The following is a 26,379-nucleotide window of genomic DNA, read 5'->3' on the forward strand; positions in this document are numbered from 1 at the left end:
CTACTGTTGCTGAGGAAACTCAATCCTGCTCTAATTGGAGAATACTAATAATAATTAACTCTGTGCCTTAGCATTTTCTCTGATTTCTACAGAGTTGTGGTTATACTAAATTTTATTCCAAATTTATTTCACCTGAGTCATTGCCATAGCATAGTCCTCAACACTGAGGTACATTGTTTCCATTATTTTTCAGTACTGTGATAAACAAGCAAACCAAAATACAAAACTTTCAACAGTCTGTCAAAGACATATTCTAGTGTTTGCTTTCTCATAATTCCAATTATTACATGACTCTTTCCGAGTTGCTTTAATTCATTCTGTAATAGTCTTTCATCGCCAGCCATCACTAACCTTCCATACCTTAGGGTGGTAGCTTTTTATTTGAGCCTATCATTGTTTTTCAACTATAACCATTAACTGCATCACGTTCACCAGATACTGGTGTAGTTTTTTCCACATAAAATTCTGTCTGTTAAAGTATTAAATTTGCTGTCACACTTTTCTTTTAAGCATTCTGTGCTATGTTCTGTTCAGTGTCAGTGTCTTTAGTTCTGATTTTTCAATTTTGTCCCTCTCCTTTTCCTTGACTTGTTAGTCTGATCCAACCTCTTCTACCTCATCAGATGATTATCAATATGTTATGGAAGCTAAACTACAAGAAATGATCTCCATACGTAGGAAGGTAGTCCTACTGGACTTTACTTTCTATTGCTAAATAGAATCCATCTAAGTTTTTCTTTTCATTTATAAAAATTCTGTTACTTTTATTTATTGATAATCAACCATCTGTGCAATTCAGTGCTTCAGGAGCTTAAGATTGGACAATGGCAGGTTTGTGTTCAAACCATGCACAGTCTGCATGTTACATTTGGCTGATTTCATTGCTCATAAATAACTCCAATATTTTGCTGATGCTTGGATGTAACAGGCCTTTGTAGCTGACACATTTCAAGCAATGCTGTTCAGCTGCCTGTTTAAAGAAAGTTTATTTTTTGAAAACTACATTTGCGGTTGGTAGTAGCTTGCTTTACATTTTATTTCAATTTATCTAGAGGAAATGTGGTAATCAAATCTTACATGTCAGGTCCATTTTTCATATTTCTTAACAGGCTGAAGAGAGACATGGAAACATTGAAGAACGTATGCGACATCTAGAAGGTCAACTTGAAGAGAAAAATCAAGAACTTCAAAGGGTGTGTATATTAAGAACTGCTCCCCTCAATTATCAGTTTACAGATTTATAGTCTATATATAAGAAATGAATGTCTTTTTAAAAAAAATATTACATTTAACGGGGTGACATTCGTTAGTAAAATGTTATAGGTTTCAAGTGTACAATTCTATAATACAGAGGGTGCCAAAAATATGTATACACATTTTAAGAATGGAAGAAACTGTTAAAATTGTAGTGCTCAATATATACCAAAAACAAAAGATGAATACAAGTCACATTTGACTTCTGCAATTACAAGAGGTGCTCAAAGTGGTTACCATCAGCGTCCAGACACTTCTGATTATGGCAAACTACTGCTTGAGCCACGTTTTCATCTTTTGTTATCTGTATATATTGAGTATTACAATTTTAATACAGTTTTTTCCTTTCTTAAAATGTGTATACATTTTTCTGGCACTCTCTGTGTATCACCTATATATTGCATTGTGTGTTAACCACCCAAAGTCAGGGGAATGCAAATCAAAACCACAATAAGATAGCACCTCACACCTGTTAGAATAGCTATTATCAGTAAGACAAGTTAATAACAAGTGTTGAAGAGGCTACGAAAAAAACACGTCTTTCCTGATTATGCATTTAAAATGTTATGGATATGCTCCGTGCATTTTAAAGAAAAAAAATTTCTAGCAATACAATCAGATATAAAATAAATTCAATTTTAAAACTAGAAAAAAATATATAAAAACAAACCCAAATACTTTTTAAAATGATTTTTATGTCAAATGTATTATTTTTTTCTTGAATGTAAGGCAAGGCAAAGAGAGAAAATGAATGAGGAGCATAACAAAAGGTTATCAGATACTGTGGACAGACTTCTTACGGAATCCAATGAACGCTTACAACTCCACTTAAAGGAAAGAATGGCAGCTCTGGAAGAGAAGGTAAAGTGACAGAAGAGGAATCTCATGAACATTTAGCAAAGCTCTTACGATCATGTTTGTTATCTACCTTAAATCATTGTATTGGTCAGATGATCCATTTACTTTCCTTAAAACAAACAAACAAACAAACAAACAAACAAACAAACAGCCTGTTATATTCTTAGAAGTGAATGGTTTCTGTAAAAATGTATAAGATCAATTTTTAAATGAATAAAAAATACTTCATTATATATAAATTGTGCATATTAGCATAATCATATAAAACAATGTATTAAAACAAACTGCGCATTTGTGATGAAAATATTTCATTTATCCTTTGGTGTGTAAAAAAAAGAATGATAAGACAAAAATAAATATTTTGGGGTATGCAGGAGGCTTGTTTGAAACTATGCAAATGTTTCAAGTAACTGAATCTTCTATTAGTCTAAAAGCCAAAATGTGAGTTTATATCACTAATAGTGTCGATCCCACTCCAGAATTTAGGAATGCAATATTTTCAGCTGCATTGTTTCAAAAAAAGCTTTCCTGTGCAGGCTGAAATTTCATTCACAATTGTATATGTCTCGCTGACAGTCAGGAGCTACCAGACCAGCAAGAGTTATGTGAGCTGGTTACAAATCCCAGACTATAAACTAAGGGAGGGGCAAAAACTCAGGTGTACAAATCACGTTGGAAATGTAGATTAAAATGCCAATCATTACACAAGCTAGATATTTTCCTCTGTTCCATACAATAAACCAAAATAGGAAAATGATTTCAATGAAATGTTAGGGTATTTTTATTAATTTACCCATTAGGAAGTCATAAGGCATGACTTCTTTCAATTTAACTCTAAATGCATGGCCACTATGCCAATTACTACACTCTTAGTTTAAATTTGAAAAGAATGCATTATCTTAAGTTATGCTTTGTATTACCATAAGAAAATTATAAAAGATTTTACAACAGTGATACTTTTACCGCAAGGATTTTTAAAAATATCTATGATACAGCTTATTTCCACAAGCCATGATATGTAACATTAGTTTTTTAAAAAGCTGAAATTTTATTTTTATTTCTTTAATAATTTAACCATCATAGAAATTGTTAATTTCGTATTTGAAATAGAAGTCCAGAAATTGAACTTTTAAGAATATGATCTGATCATTTTTTTCTATCTTCAGGTAATAGAAATCACTCCTTCTGAATTCTTTATCAATAACACCTCTGATTGAGATTTAGCTTATAAATCATTGTTTCTCATTTGAAGAGTAACCTAATTATTTCAAATTTTTAAAAGACTGAGAAGAGGCAAGCTGAAATAGCTTGAAAGATGATATTAATTCCATTTGTCAATTCCAGTGTTACAAAATAATGTATCCCATTTAAATTACATACTTCTCAAAATGTTAAGGTGTCATGTTTGCAGATTATGTTGAAATCAAGAAATAGTCACTCCAAGGAAGAAATCAAAGACAATTCTGGAGTGATGAAAAAAATAAGTCCACATACTTAATTATTTTCTGTTTAGTTTTTTAATTATTTGTTTGTTTGTTTTTCCCCTCTCTGTAGAATGTTTTAATTCAAGAATCTGAAACTTTCAGAAAGAATCTGGAAGAATCTTTACATGATAAGGTATCATGGAAACTTACAGTTTGCCCATTTTTCTGTTTTGCACTGGTGAATGTTTTGTTGCAAAATACATTTGATAAGAAATAATTTTAGGATGTTGTGTTTTAAAACAATGTAGCTTTTAAAATATATATACAAAAACTGTTCATACATAGGGAGAGTCTGATGAATTTTCACAAGCAAAACACACTAAATATCAACACTGTGAAAAACCCCCTCTGATTAACATGCAATCACTACTCTTATAATAAAGGGTAATCACTATTTTGACTTCTTACAGAAAAAAATGTTGACTTCTTTGTGCTTTATATAAATGGAATTAAAATATGTGTACTAATTTGTGTCTAATTTTAGATACGTTTTAGCAGAAATGTATTAAATACCTAATATCGATAAGAATTGTGCTAAGTTATATATTTTTAAACATAGTCCTAGTTCCAAAATAGCTGAAAAATCTAACTGAAGAGAAAGATCACAACTTTGACAAAGCAATCAGTTGCAGGATAGCCGATGCCAAGTGTCAAATGAATGAAATAAGCAATAAGAACTACAGGTAGGAGAGTTTACCATACATTAGTGCTTCAGGGAGGTGAGACTTGACTAAAACTTTATGGAAAGGTAGGACAGTGTTGTTGCAGGCCTTTCAGATACAATGCATGTAGCATGACTGAGGTGCTTGAATATGGAAGGTATGGAAAGAGAGAAGGGAGAGAAAAAAAGGGGGGAAGAGGGAGGGAAAGAAAAATGGAAGGAAGGAAGGAAGGAAGGAAGGAAGGAAGGAAGGAAGGAAGGAAGGAAGGAAGAAGGAAGGAAGGAGCAACAGTGCAACATATGGAAGGTACTGGAAAAAATAAAAGAATGAAGAAGAGTGAACAATTGTACATTCACCCCTACTGAATGTTATATATTATGATGTTAATTTTAAAATAACTATTTGGTCCCACGGTCAGTGTATACACCATCTCCCGAAAGATAGATCTACTAGAGCAATGTTTTGCGGCATTTAGAAGATAACACTGAATTCTCTTTGAAGAGAATTCATGGGGGAGATGACATTTCATCAGGCTCTTGAAGGCAGATATGACCTTAAATAGAGAAGGGTAGGGCAGAGGACAGAGCCTATGTAATAGCACAGAGAAAACAAAAACAGTTGATTTGCTGTATCACCAGAAGTTTGCTGTGACTGGTATATTTGTAAAGAACTAGATTTTGACCAGATTGTGAGTTTTGGACTTGATCCTGTTATGCAAGATTATGTTATCCAAAATTCCGTGTTCTCCTGGCGAGATCCCCAGAACCCATCCCCACCCCCCACCTACCCAAGCCTCGTAGCATCAACAATCTGCCTAAGCAACCAGCAGTACTAATCATTCCATGCTCACATCCTTGTTCATGGCAATTGCCAAAAAAAGCAAAGCCTAGGTCATACTTCATTTCTGAATATCATCTCATACAGCTAAACCCACTTCGTCATCTCACCACATTTCCTATAACTCCTTAATTTTCCACTCAGTTGTCTATAACTTAGAGTCCATTATCAGCAAAATCCCCTGTACACTCAGCCTCTGCTTTCAGTGGTTTTGTATATCATCGTGAAGTTCTTAGGACTGTCCTCGGATTTCTTCTCTACATTCAGTCCCTGGTGAACACATGATCTTATGGGTTTAAATACCATATTTAAATTGAGCACTTCTAAATTTAGATCACCTACTGGGTCCTCTCCTCTGAAGGAGTTCATGTTTTCAAGAGCCAACTTAGTATCTCTGTTTGGACACTTAGGCATCTCAAATTTAACAAGTCAGTACCCTCCCCACCCCACCAATACTGGCACCCCCTCACCTGAGCACTACCACCAGCAGTCTTCTCAGTAAATTACAACATCTTTCTCTTAGTTACTCAGGTTCAAAATTTCGGAGTCCTTCTTAACCCCTCTCTTTATGTCATACCCCACGTTCAGTCTAATGACAAGTTCTATTAGTTTTATCTTCAAAATATAACCAAATTCCAGCCATTGTCTCCCTAGCACCATTGTTGTCTAAGCTATAAGTCACTTGTCTGTGTTTTTTGGAAGACCACTAATAATTTTATGTCCTCCCCATCCCATTCAGCATTCCATTTCACAGCTGTCTGAATGGTCATGCCACTTCTCAGCTCAAAAATCCTCCAGCCATTTCCTGTGTCACTCAGAGTAAAAACCAAAAGCTCTAAAGGGGTACAAGGCCTTACAGGATTACCCTTCCGAAACCCTGAAACCACACTTTTCTAAATCCAACCCCTATCTGCCTTCCTCGTTAACGTCTCCATTCCAGCCTCACTGGCCCTTTGTTCTCTACTTCACCAAACATACACCCACTAAGAGGCATGTGCACTTGCTGTCTCTTCTATCTGCCATGCCTTTTCCTAAGATAGTCCCATTTTTTTAACTCGTTTCTTCTCTCCATGTCCTTACTCAAATATCACTTTATTGGAGAGTCCTTCCATGATTCTCCTAGTTTCTCCTTACCAGCATTCTTAAGACGCTATTTGTTTATTGCCTTTTCTACTAGATTGTAAATTACATGAGAGCAGGAAATTTGTTACTTCATTACTATATCTTAAGTGCCAAGCACACAAGGGGTGCTTAATGCATATTTGTGGAAATAACAAATGGATTAATAAATACAGTAAGAAACTGTTGAATATTTTTAAGCAAAGGATTCATTTGATCATACATTTTTTTTAATTGATACATCTAGCAAAAGAATATGTAGGGAAAAGATTAAAGGGAGCACCACCTCTGGGGAAGCTGGTAAAGAATTCAGGAAAGAGGTGAAAAGGACATAGAGTAGGATGGTTGTATTAAGAATAAAAAGGGCAGATGAGAGAGACATTACAAAGGTTACATTGAAAAAAAAAGTGTGATGAGAAAAGAAGTATGAGTCAAATAAAATTGCTAGCATGGGCCACTTGGAGAGGGAAAGAAACAGCAATATAAAAGCCAGAGAATATTTATAATGCTATAAAAATTTTAATCAGAAAAAAAAATTAAGTGCTTACATGAGCATTTTAGGGCTGGCTATAAAACAACCCTTATCTTCATTAATTTACAAACTAAAATTGATAATGCCAATCTGAGAAAATTATCAGCTACACAAATAATTGTACCAATATCAAACTAATAATTCTAACTCATATTAGGTTATGATTTTTTTCCTTCTCCTTTTAATTTTATCTTCTTTCTCCTTCACCTATGTGTCCTTCAACCCTTTTAGAATAATAGAAATTCTTCACTTACTGCATAAATAAGGCCTTTTCTTTATTTTCTCAAAATGGCTGTGATTTCTACTCTGCATGTTGAAGTGATAAAAGTATATACATAAAGGTCATGACCTTAGTATTCTCATATGTTTGCAGAAATATAGGATTAGTGAATGCCAGGGAACGTAGATAAATTTTTATTGATTTTGCTGTTCACATTTTCATTACAAGGGGGAAAATCAGGCATATTTTGCTCCCATGTCTAATAATCTTTCATAAAATTATATCCATCAGTTTCTCATTTTTAAAAAGTCACTAAACTTGGTAGCTTGATTTATCATAATTGAGTGTTGGTATTACTGGCATTTGCATACCATTTGAGTAACACTTCTTTGATTTTTAGGAAAGATTAGCAGAAGAAATTGAAAAGCTGAGATCTGAACTTGACCAATTGAAAATGAGAACTGGCTCTTTAATTGAACCCACAATATCAAGGTAACATTAAATTAAAAGCTTATCTACAGGTCACAAAAAATCAATATTAACGCCCTTATGGATCATAAGTCCTCAAATAAAATAAAGAAGTATCTCCTATTGCTCAGCCGTAATTGTCCTATTTTGACTCGTTATCAATTGACAGTTTTTACACTCAAAAATAATTCTCTAATTTAGAAATCCTTGCTGCAGATATGCAATAAAAATTTAAATTACTACCTTTAATATTCCACATTTAATTATATAGATAAAAGTACATGTAAAGAACCTTAATTGAAGAAATGGAACTGTGTATAAGGAGGTTACATCTCATTCCAGGAAGAAGTATCAGTCATTTTCTCTACAGTTAGAAATATTTTCAATACTCTTGTTACTGAAGAAATATCACTGACTATGGTCACTTAACATATACTTATATTGGTACAGTAATTAAAAATAAAGAGGTAAGAAGAAATTATACATGTTAAAAATATTCAAATAAATTTAGCCATAACTCATCTATTTTGACTCAATACTTCATCTTAAAAAAAGAATAAATTAGATGATTGTTTACTCTGTAGATAGGTAGATAGATAAATAGATAGATAGATAATTTTATTTCAGATTCACATATACTCTTCTTTGCTACTTAGAGCCTTCTGTTGGAAGTTGATAAGAAACCCTAGAAGGACTCACTCATTTGATCATTTATTTCTTAGGCAATACAATGATATCAGCTATTTACAAACTTTGACCACCATAGATTTCTAGAAGTTCATTTCTCGTGGTCTGATGCTTATCTGAAGAATATTAGCTCCACAAGGGCTGGAATTGTTGTCTTTTTAATTGCTATAATCTCAGCATTAAACAAAAACAAAACTTCCATGTAGTATGCTCTCAATAGATATTGTTGAATGAATAGATGAATATCTGGTAAAGCTCAGATGAAAAATCCAAATTAAACAACAAAAATTCCTAAAGGAGCTTATATTTTCAGTGTAAGTATTAAAGAAACACTCATTATTTTGAGTGTTTCTATCTTCAGTTTAGTTTAAAAAACAGAGTTCTGCAGTCATAAAAACATCCAATTTTTTTTAAACATGCAGGTCTTTAATTTAGAAAATCATGCACATTATAATTTTTAAAAGATTTATTCCAACATGTATCTGAACTGAATGTGTTCACATGGTGATTATGATGATGGTGATGATGATGAAGAAGGAGAAAAAGAGCTGATAGAATATCAAAGGAGTAAATACATAGAATGAGCATTATTCAGTCAACAAATTAAAGATATTTTACTAGGACCAAATGGCCATTTCATTATCTTTTTGACCTGCAGTTACAGAAATGAGGAGTTGTGGAATGTTATCTAAGCATTCATCGCCACAGTGAGTCACACGAGCCACCTAATAATGTGACCTTTATCCACAGTAAAGGAACTACACACACAACAATTTTTCTCTGACGCAGTGGACTGTAGTAGAAACAACACTAGAACAAGCATAATAAGACTTACATACCTAGGTCTCAGACATACAGTTGTAGCTGTTTGATTTTGGAACACTCATTTCCTTAAGATTCTAATTTTTATATATTTTACCTGAATTATATAAAAAATACTATTTGTCTCCCAAGCTTACTTTGCAGATAAAATGAGACAAGTAAGCAAAGAGAGTTTTGTAAACCATAAACACATCTTAAGTATAAAGTATTCTAGGAAGTATTAATTAAGATAGCTAAACTTATGGAATTTATAATGTTACAGAAAAACTGAATATTTATTAAAAGCAATTATTTATTGAACACCCATGCTTCTGAGTGCACGGAATTAAGTAATGAAAACATAGTGCTTGAGAACTTCATCTACTTGTGTTTGATCTTACAGGTAAGGAGTTAGGAAGAGATGAACTAAAAGTTAGGGAATATCAATAACTCATATCCTCTACTAGTATCTCACCTGAGAAGAAAGTAAAATAAGTTCCAGAGTGTCTGGAGATGGCCTGATTTGGCTGAACTCTGAAGAAAGGGTAGGATGTGGATTATTAGGAAGGATGACGGAGGACATTCCAGAAACAGAGGGATGACTAACAGGTTTACTCTAAGAGAAATTCATATGTGACTTCCTATAGAAGTTCTTTCGGGAAATTATGCACAAGAGTCTCAGGAGATTCAGGAGGGAAAACTACGTGGTTCCTTGTCTAAACAAATCAGTGAATGTAGATGAACTTGTAACCTAGACCTCCAAGTGCCTCTGAAAATAATGTACACAAAAATGATTAAAAATTGAATGTATAGAAATATTACCTTTGACTTCTGTCAGAGAACTAACTTACAGACTTGAATAAAAGGAAAGAGGTGAGCAGTAACTTTTCTAGATAAAGTACAAGTAATGGATTCTTCTACAATTGGTGTTGGCTCAGATCTTTTGTTATTTCAAGAACTTTCTACTTGCCAGACACTGGAGCAGTGGACATACTGGTGATGGTGATGAAGAAGACATGTTCCAGTGGGAAGATACAGGCATAAATAGTTAGAGGACCGTTTTAATGAAAGGAATATGGGGAGCGAGAATAGTATATAACAATGGGACTTTAAACTGAGATTTTAAGACTGTTAAGCATATAAATGTAAGAAGAGACTGTTTTCAAAGGGCCAGAAGTGAAAGAAAGTGTGAGTTATTGAAATAATTGAAAGAATGTCATAGGTTTCAAGTGTACAGTTCTGTAATATATCATCTACATATCACTTTACTAACAAATGTCACCCCAATAAATTTTAATTAAAAAGAAAGAAAGAAAGAAGGTCAGTACAGGGAGATGGAAAGGGGAAGACTGAGAGTAACTGGAAGGGAAGCTGGAAAGTGAAAAGGGCCCAAATTGTAGCCTGGTAAGGACATTGAGTTTTAAGCAAGTTATCAGTGGGACCAGACCTGTGTTTTGTTTCATGTTTTAATAAATAAACTGGAGTTGAGAGATAAAACAAAAAACAGTACTTCTAGGATTATGAGTTATAATTTTAGACACGCTATTCTGATGCCCAAAGAGACATTACCCTAAGCAGCCAGATAAAAGGCACCTAGAATGTTCTGAGCTAGATTATTGTGCTTGCTACATGCTAACAATACCTTCTTCAGCATATAATGGTGACTAAAATGTATTTGTCTTCATGAAACTTATATGCTCTGCCAAATAGATGAAAACTGAAGTTTGTACCATTTTTGCATGTGGCCTTGTTGATTAGTTTTTTATATGATTAATTCACAATAAAGCCCTTATTAAAAGCTCAAAAATTGTTTTGGTGGCATATCCTATTTTATTAAAAAATAAGATTATTAACCTTGGGTTAATCTGATTTTAGGCATTTTGTTTAATTCCTAAATTGAAAATAAATAATTGCAAAGTAATGAATTCAGGTACCCCCAAAACTTACACTGTTAGGTTAAAACAAATACAGTCACAAAAAGCACTTATTGGGATATCCACTAAACAGCTCAAACTAAATAGAATTGCCAGAATTTAAGCCAATGGATCTTGGTTATCAATCTTAACATGTTTTATTGTACTACTGCATTTGAAAATGATAATTAGTGAACTGAAAGGCTTCTTGTATTCTAAAAAGAGAAAGTGCACTCACCCTTCAGGAATGAACCTGAGAATGGAATTTCTGACAGAAGCCTTTGAAGAGACCTCAAAGAGTCATGGCAATCCATCAGTTTTCTTTCTTGAAGTGTATATTTCCTTGAGGGTTTATGCTTTCCTGCCAATTAAGCAGTCAATAGTGATTCGCTGGTAAGTTAATTTTGGAGATTGGGTATGTTTAATATTTTTCCTTTTTTTCAGGACTCATCTAGATACCTCAGCTGAGTTGCGGTATTCAGTTGGATCCCTAGTGGACAGCCAGTCTGACTATAGAGCAACTAAAGTAATAAGAAGACCAAGGAGAGGCCGCATGGGTGTGCGAAGAGATGAGCCAAAGGTGAAACTTTTCATTTCCAGTCTCTTATGGTTTTAAGTAAACATTATTCCATTTTGGATAGAATTTTAATACTGAGATAATTCAAATACTAGCATTTTTATTAGTTTGAAGTGTGACATAGGACACATTTTTAAAACTATAACATAAAAACCCTACTATGTGCCAAAAGTTAAACTAACCATTTCCCATGTGTTTATTCACATAACTTTATGAATTGGGTACTATTTTGATACTAATTTCAGACATGAAAAGATTGAAGCCCAGAAATTTTAAGTGTTCAATAAACACAGCCAGGAATAAAATCAAAACACGAGCCTATGTTTGTATGTGTTCCAATTCATGCATTTATCCATTATGCTATATTGCCAAACAAATGGATTTTTGGTTTTCTTGGGCACCGAAGCAACGACATTCATATTGTTAATTAAAATGAAATATAATCGCTATTTTAAAAACACCGAGGAAAATGTACATAGATGTTGAAGTGTTTGTAGAGAACTGTTCATGATCAACTACAGTGCCAGCCTTTCATTCACTCAATAACTTAAAATTTGTAAGCTATACATGTTAAGTATATAGTTTCATTTTATAATGAAGTAATATATTTCTTTTGTGGCCTAAGTATATTTTGCTCTTTCCAATCACTTTTATGTGTCCAAAATACCACATAACCTACTTGTCTTTATTTGCACACAGGCTCTTAACACCCTATAGTTTTTAAATGGCACCTACCTATGTGTCATGTATAAATTAATCCCTCCCAGTAGGCATTCAGTATCTTTTGAATGGAAAAACAAATAAATGAACAAATGAAGAATAAATTCAGTTCATATTAGTTATTTTCTCATTTTTATGTGACAACTAAATTAGTGCTGTTAGTCCCAAAATAATTTGTAACACAAATGCTAATTTAGGTCCTCAAATCTTAAATAAATACACAAGGCGATAGCATGTGGTTCCCTCCAAAATTATTTTACATCATCACAAAAATGAAAAACATTTTCTTAAAAAGCAGAAGACTCTAGGATCTCCCAAATTTCTCATACTTTCAGATTACAGCTTGAAAAACACTGGTCTGTTGGTTACTTAAGACTTTTCATTCATATAATGATTTATATCAATTAAAAACATAGCTATGTAAATTTTTATGTCTTGGGCTTTAAAAACATTAATGAGGTGTTTAAGTGACCAGAGAAGTAGAGATGAAATTAAATAACTTTGCAATATTTTTTAATAATAATTTGTTAGAAACTCTGTAAATGACATAGGATAGATAATATTTGTAGTCTCAGTCTATAATAAGAAAGTGTAGGTAGGAGTAATTATACTTAGTACACGAAATGGGAATGCTTTAGTACAAGTCAATGGAAACCATTAATTTGGAAGCAAGAATAAATGCTTTAAATAATTGTTACCTTGATTTGGGGTTGAACTAGAAACCATGAAGATGTTTATCACCTGTATTTCTATCAAAATCTTGATATTTATGCTGACAGTAAGTACCTCCCATAACTTAAAAATGCCATGGAACTATTTTATTGAACTAATACATTGAAATGTTAACAATCAATTCCTCTTTTGCCAAGTAAGCTATGAAAGCATGTGTGCTTTTTTGTTGTTTTTCAAAATATTGCTTTGAAAATGAGCAATGTGATGAATGCTATAATCGTTCATTTACCATTCAGGTAAAATCTCTTGGGGATCATGAGTGGAATAGAACTCAACAAATTGGAGTACTAAGCAGCCACCCTTTTGAAAGTGACACAGAAATGTCTGATATTGATGATGATGACAGAGAAACAATTTTTAGCTCAATGGATCTTCTCTCTCCAAGTGGTCATTCTGATGCCCAGACTCTAGCCATGATGCTTCAGGAACAATTGGATGCCATCAACAAAGAAATCAGGTGAGTTCAACTATTATCGATTGTGTCCAGGGATTAGAAGACCTTGATACTAAAAATGTGATCGTCAGATTGAAAGCATTGGCATCACTTGGGAGGGTGTTAGAACTGCAGAATTTCAGATCTCACCCCACTGATAAGAATGTGCATTCTCACTAGATTCCCAGGATGTCTGTATATGTCCTATATAAAATTAGCACAGCCTTTGTAAGGAACATACATGAAACATACAGATTAAGGAAATGAGGGCAATAAAAGAATGAGGTAAAGATAAAATCTTCAATGAACATTGAAGCATATTTTAAATTAAAATGTACTATTTAAATGGTATCTGTGGTGATAAGATATATTCTTAAGGTACATTTAACACTGCAGTAAAGGTATGAAATAGCATGCAAATTAATGTGCAGCCAGCTCCTTAAAAGTATTTAGACATTGGAGTGAAATTAACTATGACTGAATTATTTTGAAGTAGATATGAGAAAATTTAGTATCACCACACAGTATCTGGAGAACAGATGATTTCAAAAGAGTAGATAATATTATAGAATTGAAATTACACAAATTAACATTTCAAATATTGAGAAATGTTGTCACTATAGAACATAACTTAAACTTTTGTACTTTCTTGAAGCCCAGTAACATCCACAGTCTTTTTCAATCATTAATTTGACTAAACCCTGTGAAGAAAGAACTCTACTCTGCCAGGGGGATTTGTTTTCTTTCACACATCAGGAAGCTATGCTTGTTTTTTCAACTGATGAACAGTTTTACTGTATTGAACAATGCCTTTATGTCTTCTTCCCGATCTAGTTAAATCTGTTGACCTCCTATTCTGATTCAAATCTACCTAGCTCTCCACTGTCCACCATATGTACACATTATAATAGTTTCTCCTCTGGGTGACAGTAATAGTTTCCTTCTGGTTTCTCTGTAGTGTTTGGGTTCCCTTTTAATCCAAACTAACACTACAGCCAGAGCAGACTCTCTAAAACCCAAATGTGCTTTTTCAAGTGCTTCAGTTTCTCAAGAAAAAGATCAAAATCCTTCAGGTCGTCTGCAATGCACCACCCACCTCTTACCATTCACCTGTCTGACTCCATGTTCCACTATACATGACTTCCAGTTCTTTGAATGTTCCATGCTATCTCCTTTGTTGTTGCTGTTCCTTTCTTCTGGAACATTCTGCTCAATCCACACTGTTCTGCCCTAACATTTCACCTACTTTATTCTTATTCTGAACAGCTCCATCAATTCTGTCCTTCAGTTCTTTACCTTCACTAGATTGTAAGTTATATAAGAGAAAGGAACACATCTGGTTTTTCCACTGTTTTATTTCCAGAATTGAGCACTTTGATTGATAAATAGAAAGTGCTTCATAACTATTTGATTACTATAAATAGAAAAAAGAATATAAAACAGAAATTCCAACTAAGTAATAGTTTCGGATGCTATGCAGCTAATGGTTGCACTTACTAAATAGATTAGAAATCAGGTATAAATCCTTGTGATATTTGTTTTCACCAAAAATATATACACACACCCTCAATAACAACCTGTATCCCTCCAAGGACTGTTAGCTTGCTTATATTAGGATAGTAATTCCCAGGCACAATCTTGGCATAAACTAAATTGCTACCCAAATAATGAATTCAAACTATTGTCCTTCACTATGTTACATTACTGCTACCCTTAATGTATATTAATGTAGTTGCTGATTGTAAGAAATCAGGAAATACATACAATTTGAATATATAGCAACATTTAAAAGGAATTAGTACCTTGATATAAACCATGGTAATATGCTTACAATAACCAGAATTTTTCTCTGGTTAAGATTTTTCTTCTTACATAAATTAATTATTTTACAAAATAATTTTAAAAATTCTTTTCTTTTGGTTTCTCAGTTTACTGATTCTCTTAAAGGGAGAGGTCAAATGACTTCAAACTCATTTGCCACTGCAACATTCATTAATCTGTTCATCTATAGTTAGCTACATTTCCCTACTTTACTTTTGTAGATTTATTTAGCCTCTCAGCCTTCTGTCTGATTCCTCTGGAAATTTCTCCCTAACACACTGGACATTCTATTATGTTATTTTCTTTGCTTTCCATATTTACATTAGGAGTCAAAGATCAATGGATTGCCATTTATTTTTTTCCAAATAAACTGAACTTCTGGGAAGCATTAAATTTCCTGTTTGTTTAAACTTTGATTTGCCTCTTACTCAACTGTTCTTCTAGTTTTGACTCTCTTTTAAATTAATAGAATACTAGAATTAATAACTATAAATGTTTTGTCCAGCAGAACCACATTGCCTCACCACATTTTCTGAAGGAGTCATTTTCCACCAATCATTTTAAAAGTATGAAATTCCTTCTTCTCCTCCTTCTTCTCCTCCTCTTTATGAAGAGGAGGCAATCTCTCCCCTGGAATGTGTTTATGTGTTTAAAGCACATTAATGATGTTGTACTCTGTTACTTGACAAAGCCTCCCTTTGGGATTCTGATCTTTGGCTAAGTTAAAATGTACCCATGAAAATAAAACAAAGTAACAGAATTCATATCCTTTGTGTAAGTAAAAAATTATAATTAAGATTAAATGTTCCTCTTACTATTTTTTTATTGACTTTAATTTTTTAGAGCAGTTTAGTATTTATAGCAAATTTAATTGAGGGAAAGGTAAAGAGATTTTCCCATAACCCCCCCGACCCCATGCCTAGCCTCCCCTGTTAGCCACATCCTCTGCCACAGCAGTAATTTTATTACAACTGATGAACCTAGAATGACTCATTGCGATCACCCAAAGCTCATAGTTTCCATTATGGTTGACTCTTGGTGTTGTACATTCTATGTGTTTGGAAAAAGTGTACAATGACATATATCCATCATTATGGTGTGTCATGCGGGGTCTCTGGTCCCTCTCCCCACATAAGAATGCAGGTCATGGTGAGGCCAAAAAGGAACACAGACAGAGCCATAGATAGAGGAGTCATACCACTATAGTCTCGCTGGTGGATGGGTTGGAGACACAGGAAGCAGGAGCCACACATCCGCCACCCGCCACCCGCCATCCGCTTGTCTGCCAACCCACTTCACTTGCTAACTTCAATCCGCGCTTGCTAGCTCAGCTACCATCTTCTTGCTAGCCCCCATTTTCTGCTAGCATAGCCACTGCAGTTATATTAGTGGCCAATGGCTCACTGGTTACAGCTGACGGCCAACTAGCCACAGCTGATGGCCATCTAATCACAGTTGATGGCCATTTACTACCTGAGCCAGCACCTTTCCATGTGAGGCCAAGAGCCTGGAAACTGCACTCCTGGCTCTGTCCCCACATAGTGTCATACAGAGTATTTTCACTGCCCTAAAAACCCACTGTGCTCTGCCTGAGTCATGCCTCTTACCATCCCAACCCCTGTCAACCACTGATCTTTTTACAGTCTCCATATTTTTGTCTTTTCTAGAGTGTCATATAGTTGGAATCATACAATTGTAGCCTTTTCAGATTGGCTTATTTCATTTAGTCATACGCATTTATTGTTCCTCGTCTTTTCATGGCTTGATAGCCCATTTCTTTTTAGTGCTGAATAGCAATTCAGCGTGTGGATTTACCATGGTTTATTTATCCATTTACTTACTAAAGGGCATCTTGGTTGATTCCAAGTTTGGGCAGTTTTAAATATAGCTGCCATGAACATTCATACACAGGTTTTTGAATGAAAGTCAATTTTCAATTCCTTTGGGTAAATATTAAGGAACATGGTTATGTTTAGTTTTGCAAAAAATTGCTAAATTGTCTCCCAAAGCATATATGGAAAAAGAAACCTTTGCCATGATCATAACCTTGAAATTAAGGACAGTGTGTCATAGGAGATCACAATAAGCCATTTGTAATTAAGAGGAAAATATGTCAGGAGAGGTTTCTATCCCCTTTTATTAAGAAAACTCTACTGGTACACAGTTTCATTATGTGTAATACATACTATATAAAATATATATAGATTCAACTTAAATAGAAACTTTATGCAACCCAGCTAAAGTTCTTTATTCTTTGTGTCTTTATGTCACTAATTTATACACAATCTCGAAGTTTGTCCCTAAAGAAAAAGAGTAATGGTGATTTTTCTTGTCAAAGGTTTTTACAGCGACAGTTTAATTTTTTTTTATTATCTAGCACTCTTATCATCTACCTACCTACCTACCTACCTACCTACATATCTACCTACCTACCTATATTTACCAATCATCTCCACATTATTAAATTACCTGGTGGTTATTTAAAGGCAATTTAGCTAAATAGGTATTAATGCTAAAAAAAGACTCAGGGTGTTATTTGGTCAAATGATAATTGTGACTGACCATTTATTTGGGATTTTTTTCAGTTATGCTTTTTTATTGGGTCGGAGGTAAGATTCAGTAACTTTGTTGGAATCTGAGTTTCTAAAAGTCTCATTTATCAGGACCTGGGTTCAAATGTAAGCTTAGGGGCTGGCCCAGTGGCTCAGGCTGTTGGAGCTCAATGCTCCCAACTCCAAAGGCTGCCACTTCGATTCCCACATTGGCCAGTGGGCTCTCAACCACAAGGTTGACAGTTCGATTCCTCGACTCCCACAAGCGATGGTGGGCAGCGCCCCCTGCAACTAAGATTGAACACGGCACCTTGAACTGAGCTGCCGCTGAGCTCCCAGATGGCTCAGTTGCTTGGAGCGCGGGCTCTCAACCACAGTGTTGCCGGTTCCACTCCCTCAAGGAATGGTGAGCTGCAACTAACAACGCAACTGAACCTGGAGCTGAGCTGCGCCCTCCACAACTAAGACTGAAAGGACAACAACTTGAAGCTGAATGGCACCCTCCTCAACCAAGATTGAAAGGACAACTTCACTTGGAAAAAAGTCCTGGAAGTACATACACACTGTTCTCCAATAAAGTCCTGTTCCCCTTCCCCAATAAAATCTTAAAAAGAAAAAAAAAAAATGTAAGCTTAGTGGCAGAAATTAACTAGGAAGGCAAGATTTAAAAACAAAAATTCTATCAGGTGATAGTGTAGAAAGAGGGTAAAACTGAAAGTGGGGAGGGATTATGTATCACTTGGAAAGAAAGATTTTCTAAACTTCAGCCAAGAATTCCCTGGGAAGTATTGAAAGTTATATTTTCTAGAGAAAAAATAAAGATGAAAAAATGAGATTTGATAGAAAATGTTTACAGAGAAGTTTTATTGGTTTATTATATGAATTTCAATTACCACTATAGCAGCACATGATGGATCAAAATTAAACTGTATCTTTCAGGTTAATTCAGGAAGAAAAAGAATCTACAGAGTTGCGCGCTGAAGAAATTGAGAATAGAGTAGCTAGTGTGAGCCTGGAAGGCTTGAATTTGGCGAGGGTCCACCCAGGTACCTCCATCACTGCCTCGGTGACAGCTTCTTCGCTGGCCAGTTCATCTCCCCCCAGTGGACACTCCACGCCAAAGCTCACCCCTCGAAGTCCCGCCAGGGAAATGGATCGCATGGGAGTCATGACACTGGTATGCCGGCGTGTCCGGAGAACCTTTGCCCCTTATTTGGATTAATGATACATTGCTCTCACTGATTGGGTTTTATTCTAGTCCAGGGCTTTCTGTGTGTTTTATTGTTTCTCTTTCTTTTTTTCACAACCACCCTATATGGTAGGTTCAGTTATCAATCCCATTATGATATGAGGAAATGTAGCCTTACATAGGTATAACTTTCCCAAGGTCTAATAATAGTAAGTGGAAGACTAGCGATCTAAATATCACATTAGGTATCTGAGTGACATAAAACCATGAAGTACATTTTTATTGATGACATCTTGATGAAGTAAATTGGGACAGGGTTGTTGTTGTTGTTTTTTAACAGAATAAATAACAAAAATGAGTTATTATAATTGCTTTAGTATACCAGCATAGGCTGTTATAATTTTATACTATATATAATATATTTTTAATAAGAAGAGCCATCAAGAGCAGTAGCAGCAATGTCTCAAATTTGTTTTAGAATTTCATGTCAACATTTTTACTTTTCTTTATTGTTTAATTATTTATTCATTTATCTTTATATTTGGGATGAAATGTTGGAATCTTGAATTGAGAAGTCCCTGAACATAACTGAGAGAAAATCAAAGTGCCCCTTGCTAAAAATAATATGGGACAAACTCTGAAAAATATGGTTGTAATGACTACTGAAAGCTATGATGTTTAGTCATTTAATTCTCATGATAACATTTGAAATTCTGAGGATATTACCTCGATAAAGAATGCCGGTGTCTGAGGCTTTGAGAATATGGGTAAACTTCCCATGTTCAAAAGAGCTAGTAAGTAGAGCGTTATTTTTCTTCAAATTTGCTAATTCAAAAGCATGTACTGTAGTCTTTTTTTTTTCGGTGAATATGTTAAGTTAGCAACAATAATGAAAATTTAAATATTCTGGACTATTTATAGAGATAAAATTCTGTTTTGTAATGAATATTAAAACTATATTATTAAAACAATAACATTTTAGTTAAAAATGAACAGTTTGGGGATAGAGATTAATTAAAATATAAACAGGTCAAATAATAGTACACATAATAAATCTGGCACAAACACATAACAATGGAGGAGAAATTAATGATACTACAGAAAAATATGAAATGTATATTGTGTTTCTAGTCAGAAGGTTGTGAAGCTGCTATAAAAAGGCACAATGCCTCTGTGTGTGTGTGTGTGTATGTGTGTGTGTGTAATATCTGAACAAAGAAGTCTAATTCATCTTCTAAATGTCACCTTTAAATGCATATGTTGCAAAAATTTGTGATACGGTTAAAAATTATAGAAATTATATTCATTAGAATTAACATATCTATATATAGATCTATATCTATAGATACAAATATCTATAGATATAGATCTATATATAGATATATAGAGGAAAACTACCTTATAAATAATTAACTTTTTAGTTTTTATTTTATCTTCAAAAAATTTCTGTTATATATATATATATATATATATATATATATATATATATATATATGGTTAGGTATCTTTTCCTTTGATTTTGCAATTGAGAATTGAAACAGAAAACTATTTACATGGTGAGGCACTATTTGCCATATTCAAACTCTATAGTTATGGGACTTCAACACAATAAAGTCAATAAAAGAGAAATGGTGAAATAAAAATGTTAAAAACAGAATAAAACAAAGAAACATTTACCTCCTTAAGCCATTGAGTCCTCTAGTCTGTGCTAATTTCCAGAGTTGATATTAAAAATATATATTTTTAAAGACAGCATAGACAATGGCCAATCAGAGAAAAGACCAACTAATGAAAACCAATCCTACCCAGATGCGGCACAAACTTTTAGCCAATGCACTGAGATATGCTAATGCAAAAATTAGGTACATTATGATCTCCTTACTTTAGAAATCTGGAAACCATCCACCTGATATTATTAACTAAGATGATATTGTCTGTGGCTTAGTTTCTGTATATGTAATATATGCTACATCTATTGATTACCTACTTATTACTAAAGTTAAGTAACAATCTTGGCCCAGAGAGCATAATTTAGTCAACATTCAAGGCAAGGAAACTGATTATTCCTGTAGTACTATTATTTACTTACATTTTTACAACATAGTATTTTCCCTTTTAAGTATTTTTCATAAACATTAGCATCATAATCCTGGACAGTGTTATTTTATATTACTAAAATAATATATTTATAATATTTAGATGTGACATCTGTGTGTGTGAATATGTGCGTGTGTGTGTGTGTGTGTGTGTGTGTGTGTGTGTGTGTGTGTAAAGCATGCCAGTGTTTTCATGCATTTTCTTAAGCAGTTAGTCATAAATAAATCAGTGGTAAATGAACATTATTACACTATAATCAGAGTACTTAAAAAATACTCAGGGTGTTTCCTGAGGGTTAAAATGTATTTAAAATGTTCAAAATCTGACTCAGAAAAACAAGACATGAAATGCAGGAAGTCCTTATCACCTAACAAAACTTTGTCATCAAATTCAATTTGTTGCAGTGAAACATGGGTTGATTTTCTTTTACCTGTAGAAAATATTGGAGAAAAAATAATTTTGTTGGACATAATCCATGTTCTAATATTCAAAGGAATTTAGAAATTTAGGGACTGAAAATAGACATTGTATTGTTTGGATTATATATCTTTTTATGTTTTGCAAAGATTGTTTGTTTTTGTTGTATTTACTTTTACTTGTATTTGCTTTTACCTCACCACAAATCTATAAGCATAAACAATATGCTGGCAATACCTAGTTAGAATATGGGATGGGGTAAATCAATCCATTTTCTAATAACAACAAAAATGTCAAGTATAATGGAATAGTTTAACAAAACTTATTTTACTTATGTAAGAAAAATTAACAAAAATATTAAGTGAATCATGTTCATATGGAATCAAAAGAATTAACTTTTTAAATTTCTGTAAAAGAGAATTGACAAGAAAACAGCAGGCCCAGGAAACATGTTATACTGAGGTTGGAGCTTTTGTCATTTGAGAATGGGAGACTTGTTAGAATCCAGGAAGTCTAAGATCCCTCAGAAACACCAGGCCTGCCCAAAGGAGTCCGAAGCCTCTGAATCGATGGGGCAAAGGGAGTGTTTGCAAACTCCAGATACATGCATGGAATCTTCATTTATGCATAATATTTTTCATTCTCATCTGTATTTTCTTAGGAGGAGATAGTCCCATACTTATTTCTGGCTAGCTCAGTCTATATGTGCTTTATCACCCCTAGGGTCCATGTATCATATCTCATGTGTATAGACATAGCTCCATCATGGAAACATGGCCCCACCCATGCCATGTAGGAAGTTCCCTGTCTAAGGTAACTCCTGGGAGGGGTGCTTTTATAATGATTAACAAACAATTATAAACATATTTATTTAGAAAAAAATGCAATGGAAAAAAAAGATAGCCAAGTTGCAGATACTATAAACTTGTAACATGATCAAATGGGAATCATTAACTAGTTCTGTTTTATGTTGCTTTTATTACTGCCACTCACAGCCAAGTGACCTAAGGAAACATCGGAGAAAGGTACTGTAAACTTTTATGTGACTACTAATTGAATATTGGTTTTGTCTATGAAAGTTTTAAAATTATATTTCCTCTAATTGAAGTATTTTATTAACATCAGCAATTAATATTAAAGGTTTTTATGTTTTATTTAATTCTTTTAATATGATCATAAGAGCAAATGCCTCAAAAATAAAAATTATTGATGCTTGCTGGGGCAATGATTATATTCGAGAACTAAGTATCCTGATATTCCACACAATATTTAGAGCACTCTTGGTAGAAATATATAGTTTACTATCCATTCTAGAACAGCGCTGCTTGTTTTCAAATGTAGGTTTTACTTTTATTCGGGTATGGTAAGGCCAACAGATCAGGAGACAACTGCCCAGGAAAAGATAAGTTGTTGCTCACACTCCCAGAGAGGACGGGGCATGCCGCTCTATGGAGAGCCTCTGGGAAGACACTATGGGTCCAGAGGCAGAAAGAGTGAGGGGAAAGCATGGGCAGGAGCCTTTATTGTGGTTTTCGTGGGAAAGGAAAGCAAGGTAAGGTAAGTAGGATTACGATTGGCTGGTTTGAATCATTTCAGTGGGCTCTAAGGTACAGGGGCTGTCTCTAATCATGTGATACCTGGCCTAGGAAGATTAAGGCAGCTCAATATTGCTTCCTGGAGTGTAAGAGCCAGATAGAGAAGATGGTTTGGGGTCCAGGTCCAGATTGATTGATTTGCATGTGGAAGGCATATTGCAGCAAAGTGTTTTGCTTTTTCTAGGAATTAACTAGACCTGGGAGGGGCAGTCTCTCCTGGGTCTGCATGGCTCTGCATTGAGAATATAGAAAATATAAAAATATGGTTAATACACTGCTTTCCTGTTTGTAATGAAATCAAGAGAATAAACATTGGGTATGGGAAACAAAATAGACTCCAGTTCTGACTCATAAAATGAAATCTTGTTAGATAATTGAGAACACCAGAGCTTGGACTCACAGGATACCAAATGGGAAAGATTTCAAATATTCAACTTATGTTATCTAGTGCATAAATCTATTTTTCAGCATCACCAAGATGTGGTAGTCAGCCTATGCCCCAAAATATCTGGAAACACATAACTTTTTTTTTTTAAATTAAGAGAACCTATATTATACTTACATGGCATAGATTGATGAAATTTTCTTTTTCTTTTCCTGAGCCATTATCTATCTTCCTATAGTTCTTCTCCTTGACACTACCAGTTGGTAGTGTCAAGGAGTATCATGCATCATGCCCTTATTATTTGTCTTTGACTTCTTCCACAACTTAAAAGGATTATACTGGGAACATACGAAGAAATCTGAGTAGATGATGTAAAGAAGTTCAGTAGGTATAAGAGAGAAAAAGTCACAAGGAAGGTCGTGTGCAGAAATTCAGCCTCAGCGAATTCAGTGAGTATAGCTGATTGGTAAGAAAAGTAGGTTATGGAAAGAAGACCACGGCTAAAAATTGTTGCATATCAGGGTAAGAGATTACATGCATGATTTCATTTATGTTTCAAAAGAACACTTTAAAATAAATATTATCACTTCAGTTTTATTGAGGAGGACACTTATTCTAGCACGTTATACAACAAATAAGACAAACTAAGATTCAAATCCTTCTCTGATTCCAAACTCTCTTCAATTTTGTTCATATAGTGTGAGCTGTCAGCATTATTCAGAGGAACGGTTTGTGTATGATGTTCTTAAAAGATGATATTTTAAAAGTTGGTGTAGTTTGACTGAGAGAACAGAGAAAGAAGGGTATTTTATAAGAGACATTTCAGGAAAAAAACATGGAAGCAGAAATCATCATGCTTAACAGAAACAATTGTGGAAAACAATCATGGTTAGATCGTGAACTGTGAAAACATATACATATTAGGAAGAGTTTGGAAACACACGTCAGAGTTTAAATGGGATGTGAGTTTAGAAAAGGTTTTCCATAGCATTGATATCATGATGAAAACATCTCTTGAAAACAAGACTCTTCTGGTTGCACTATGCTAGCTGAGGTGGAGAGAGGAAATCCTATTACGAATCCTACCTAAACTTTGAAGAGTTCAAGAGTAATCTAAACTTGGATGACAAGACCACAGACAATTTCATTAACTTTCTCCAATGCATGAGGTCTTTATCATATATAAACACATTTAGGCATAATAGCTTAATGTAGAAACAAGCAGCACATTGCATAGACATAAGAAGAGAACACAGCTTTAAAATTTTTGCTGTAGACTTACTGGGAACTTTTATTTATCAATTGTCTTTTTTTTTTCAATCAGAACTTCTAGAACTTTATCTTTTATCTATACATTCCACAGTTTTTTTCTCACTTTATACATTTTTAATGCACAACAATGCTATGAAAAAAAAACTACAGCATTATTGTAAAATATCTTTCTACAATTAACTTGATTGTTAAAAAATCTTATTTTAATACAGCTCTATATCTGTATCTCTGACAAATTTATGCTCTCCAGAATTGCTCTGGATTGTTTCTGTGTGTGTGTGTGTGTGTGTACCAACTCTTCTTTTTTTTAATTTTTATTAAATTTATTGTGGTGAATTGGTTAGTAAAATTATATAGGTTCTGTGTACAATTCTATAATTCATCATCTATCTATTGCAATGTGTGTTCACTACCCAGTCAGTTTTCATTCCATCACTATATATTTGACACTGTTACCTGGTAACTACTAAAGTGCTGTCTATGTCTATAAGTTTTTGTTTGTTTGTTTGTCTTATTTGTTGTTGCTTTCAGTTTTATATCCCACATATGAGTAAAATCATATAGTTCTTGAATTTTTGTATCTGACTTATTTCACTTAGCATAGTAATCTCAAGATCCATCCATGTTGTTGCAAATGGCAGTATTTCCTCATTTCTTATGATTGAGTAATATTCCGTTGTATATATGTACCACATCTTCTTTACCCAATCATTTAACAAAGGACACTTTGGTTGTAATGATTTGGCCTCTGTGAATAATGTTGCAATGAACATAGGGATACATATATCTTTATGGATAAATGGTTTCAGATTTTGGGGGAGATACCAGAGAAGGGATTGCTGGATAATTCTATGAGTATTCTTAATTCTTGAGGAACCTCCATACTGTTTTCCAAAGTGGCTTTACCAATTTACATTCCCACCAGCAGTGTATCAGGGTTCCTCTTTTTCCACAACCTCTCCAACATTTGTTATTACTTTTTTTTGTTAGTAATAGCCTTTCTAACAGGTGTGAGGTGGTATCTCATTGTGGTTTTGATTTGTATTTCCCTAATAGCTAGTGAAGTTGAACGTTTTTTCATATATCTATTGGCCATTTCTTTGTCTTCTTAAAAAAAGTGTCTGTTCAGGTCCTCAGCCAATTTTTTAATTGGATTGTTTGCTTTTTGTTGTTGTTGAGTTGTATGAGTTCTTCACATATTACCCCCTTATCAAAGGTATTGTTTGCAAATATCTTCTCCCATTCCGTTGGTTGCCTCTTTCTTTTGTTCATGATTTCTTTCTCTGTGTAGAAGCATTTCAGTTTGATATAGTCCCATTCATTTATTTTTGCTTTTACTTCCCTTGCCTTTGAGGTCAAATTCATAATATCCTCTCTAAACCTAAGGTCCGTAAGTTTAGTACCTATGCTTTATTCTATGCAATTTATTGTTTCAGGTCTTATGTTTAGGTCTTTGATCCATTTTGAGTAATTTTGGTATACGGTGACAGATAGCAGTCTAGTTTCATTCTTTTGTATGTGGCTTTCCAATTTTCCCATCACCGTTTATTGAAGTGGCTTTCTTTTCTCCATTGCATGTTTTTGGCTTCTTTGTCAAAAAATTGCATATATATATATATATATATATATATATATATATATATATATATATATATTTGGATTTATTTTGGGGTCTCAATTCTATTCCATTGGTCTATGTGTCTGTTTTTCTGCCAATACCATGCTGTTTTGATTATTGTCACTCTTGGTATAAA

The 26,379-nt window shown here is 33.9% G+C and overlaps 1 protein-coding gene across 15 annotated transcripts in view; it reads left to right on the plus strand.

Moving 5' to 3' along the window:
* PPFIA2 (PTPRF interacting protein alpha 2) overlaps positions 1-26,379 on the plus strand; it is a 455,764-nt gene that overhangs the window by 342,584 nt on the left and 86,801 nt on the right. For 8 of the 15 annotated variants that reach the window (XM_074325351.1, XM_074325350.1, XM_074325355.1 and 5 more), the window contains 9 exons: positions 596-682; positions 1,110-1,193; positions 1,984-2,115; positions 3,667-3,729; positions 7,367-7,458; positions 11,280-11,415; positions 13,101-13,321; positions 18,610-18,847; positions 22,369-22,398. In XM_074325351.1, the coding sequence (XP_074181452.1) occupies positions 596-682; positions 1,110-1,193; positions 1,984-2,115; positions 3,667-3,729; positions 7,367-7,458; positions 11,280-11,415; positions 13,101-13,321; positions 18,610-18,847; positions 22,369-22,398 (1,083 nt within the window). The remainder of the gene's footprint in view (positions 1-595; positions 683-1,109; positions 1,194-1,983; positions 2,116-3,666; positions 3,730-7,366; positions 7,459-11,279; positions 11,416-13,100; positions 13,322-18,609; positions 18,848-22,368; positions 22,399-26,379) is intronic. The other 7 variants (XM_074325357.1, XM_074325362.1, XM_074325356.1 and 4 more) reach the window with 1 other exon arrangement.

This window comes from Rhinolophus sinicus, linkage group LG02 (assembly GCF_036562045.2).
Source record: "Rhinolophus sinicus isolate RSC01 linkage group LG02, ASM3656204v1, whole genome shotgun sequence".
Lineage (NCBI taxonomy): Eukaryota > Metazoa > Chordata > Mammalia > Chiroptera > Rhinolophidae > Rhinolophus > Rhinolophus sinicus.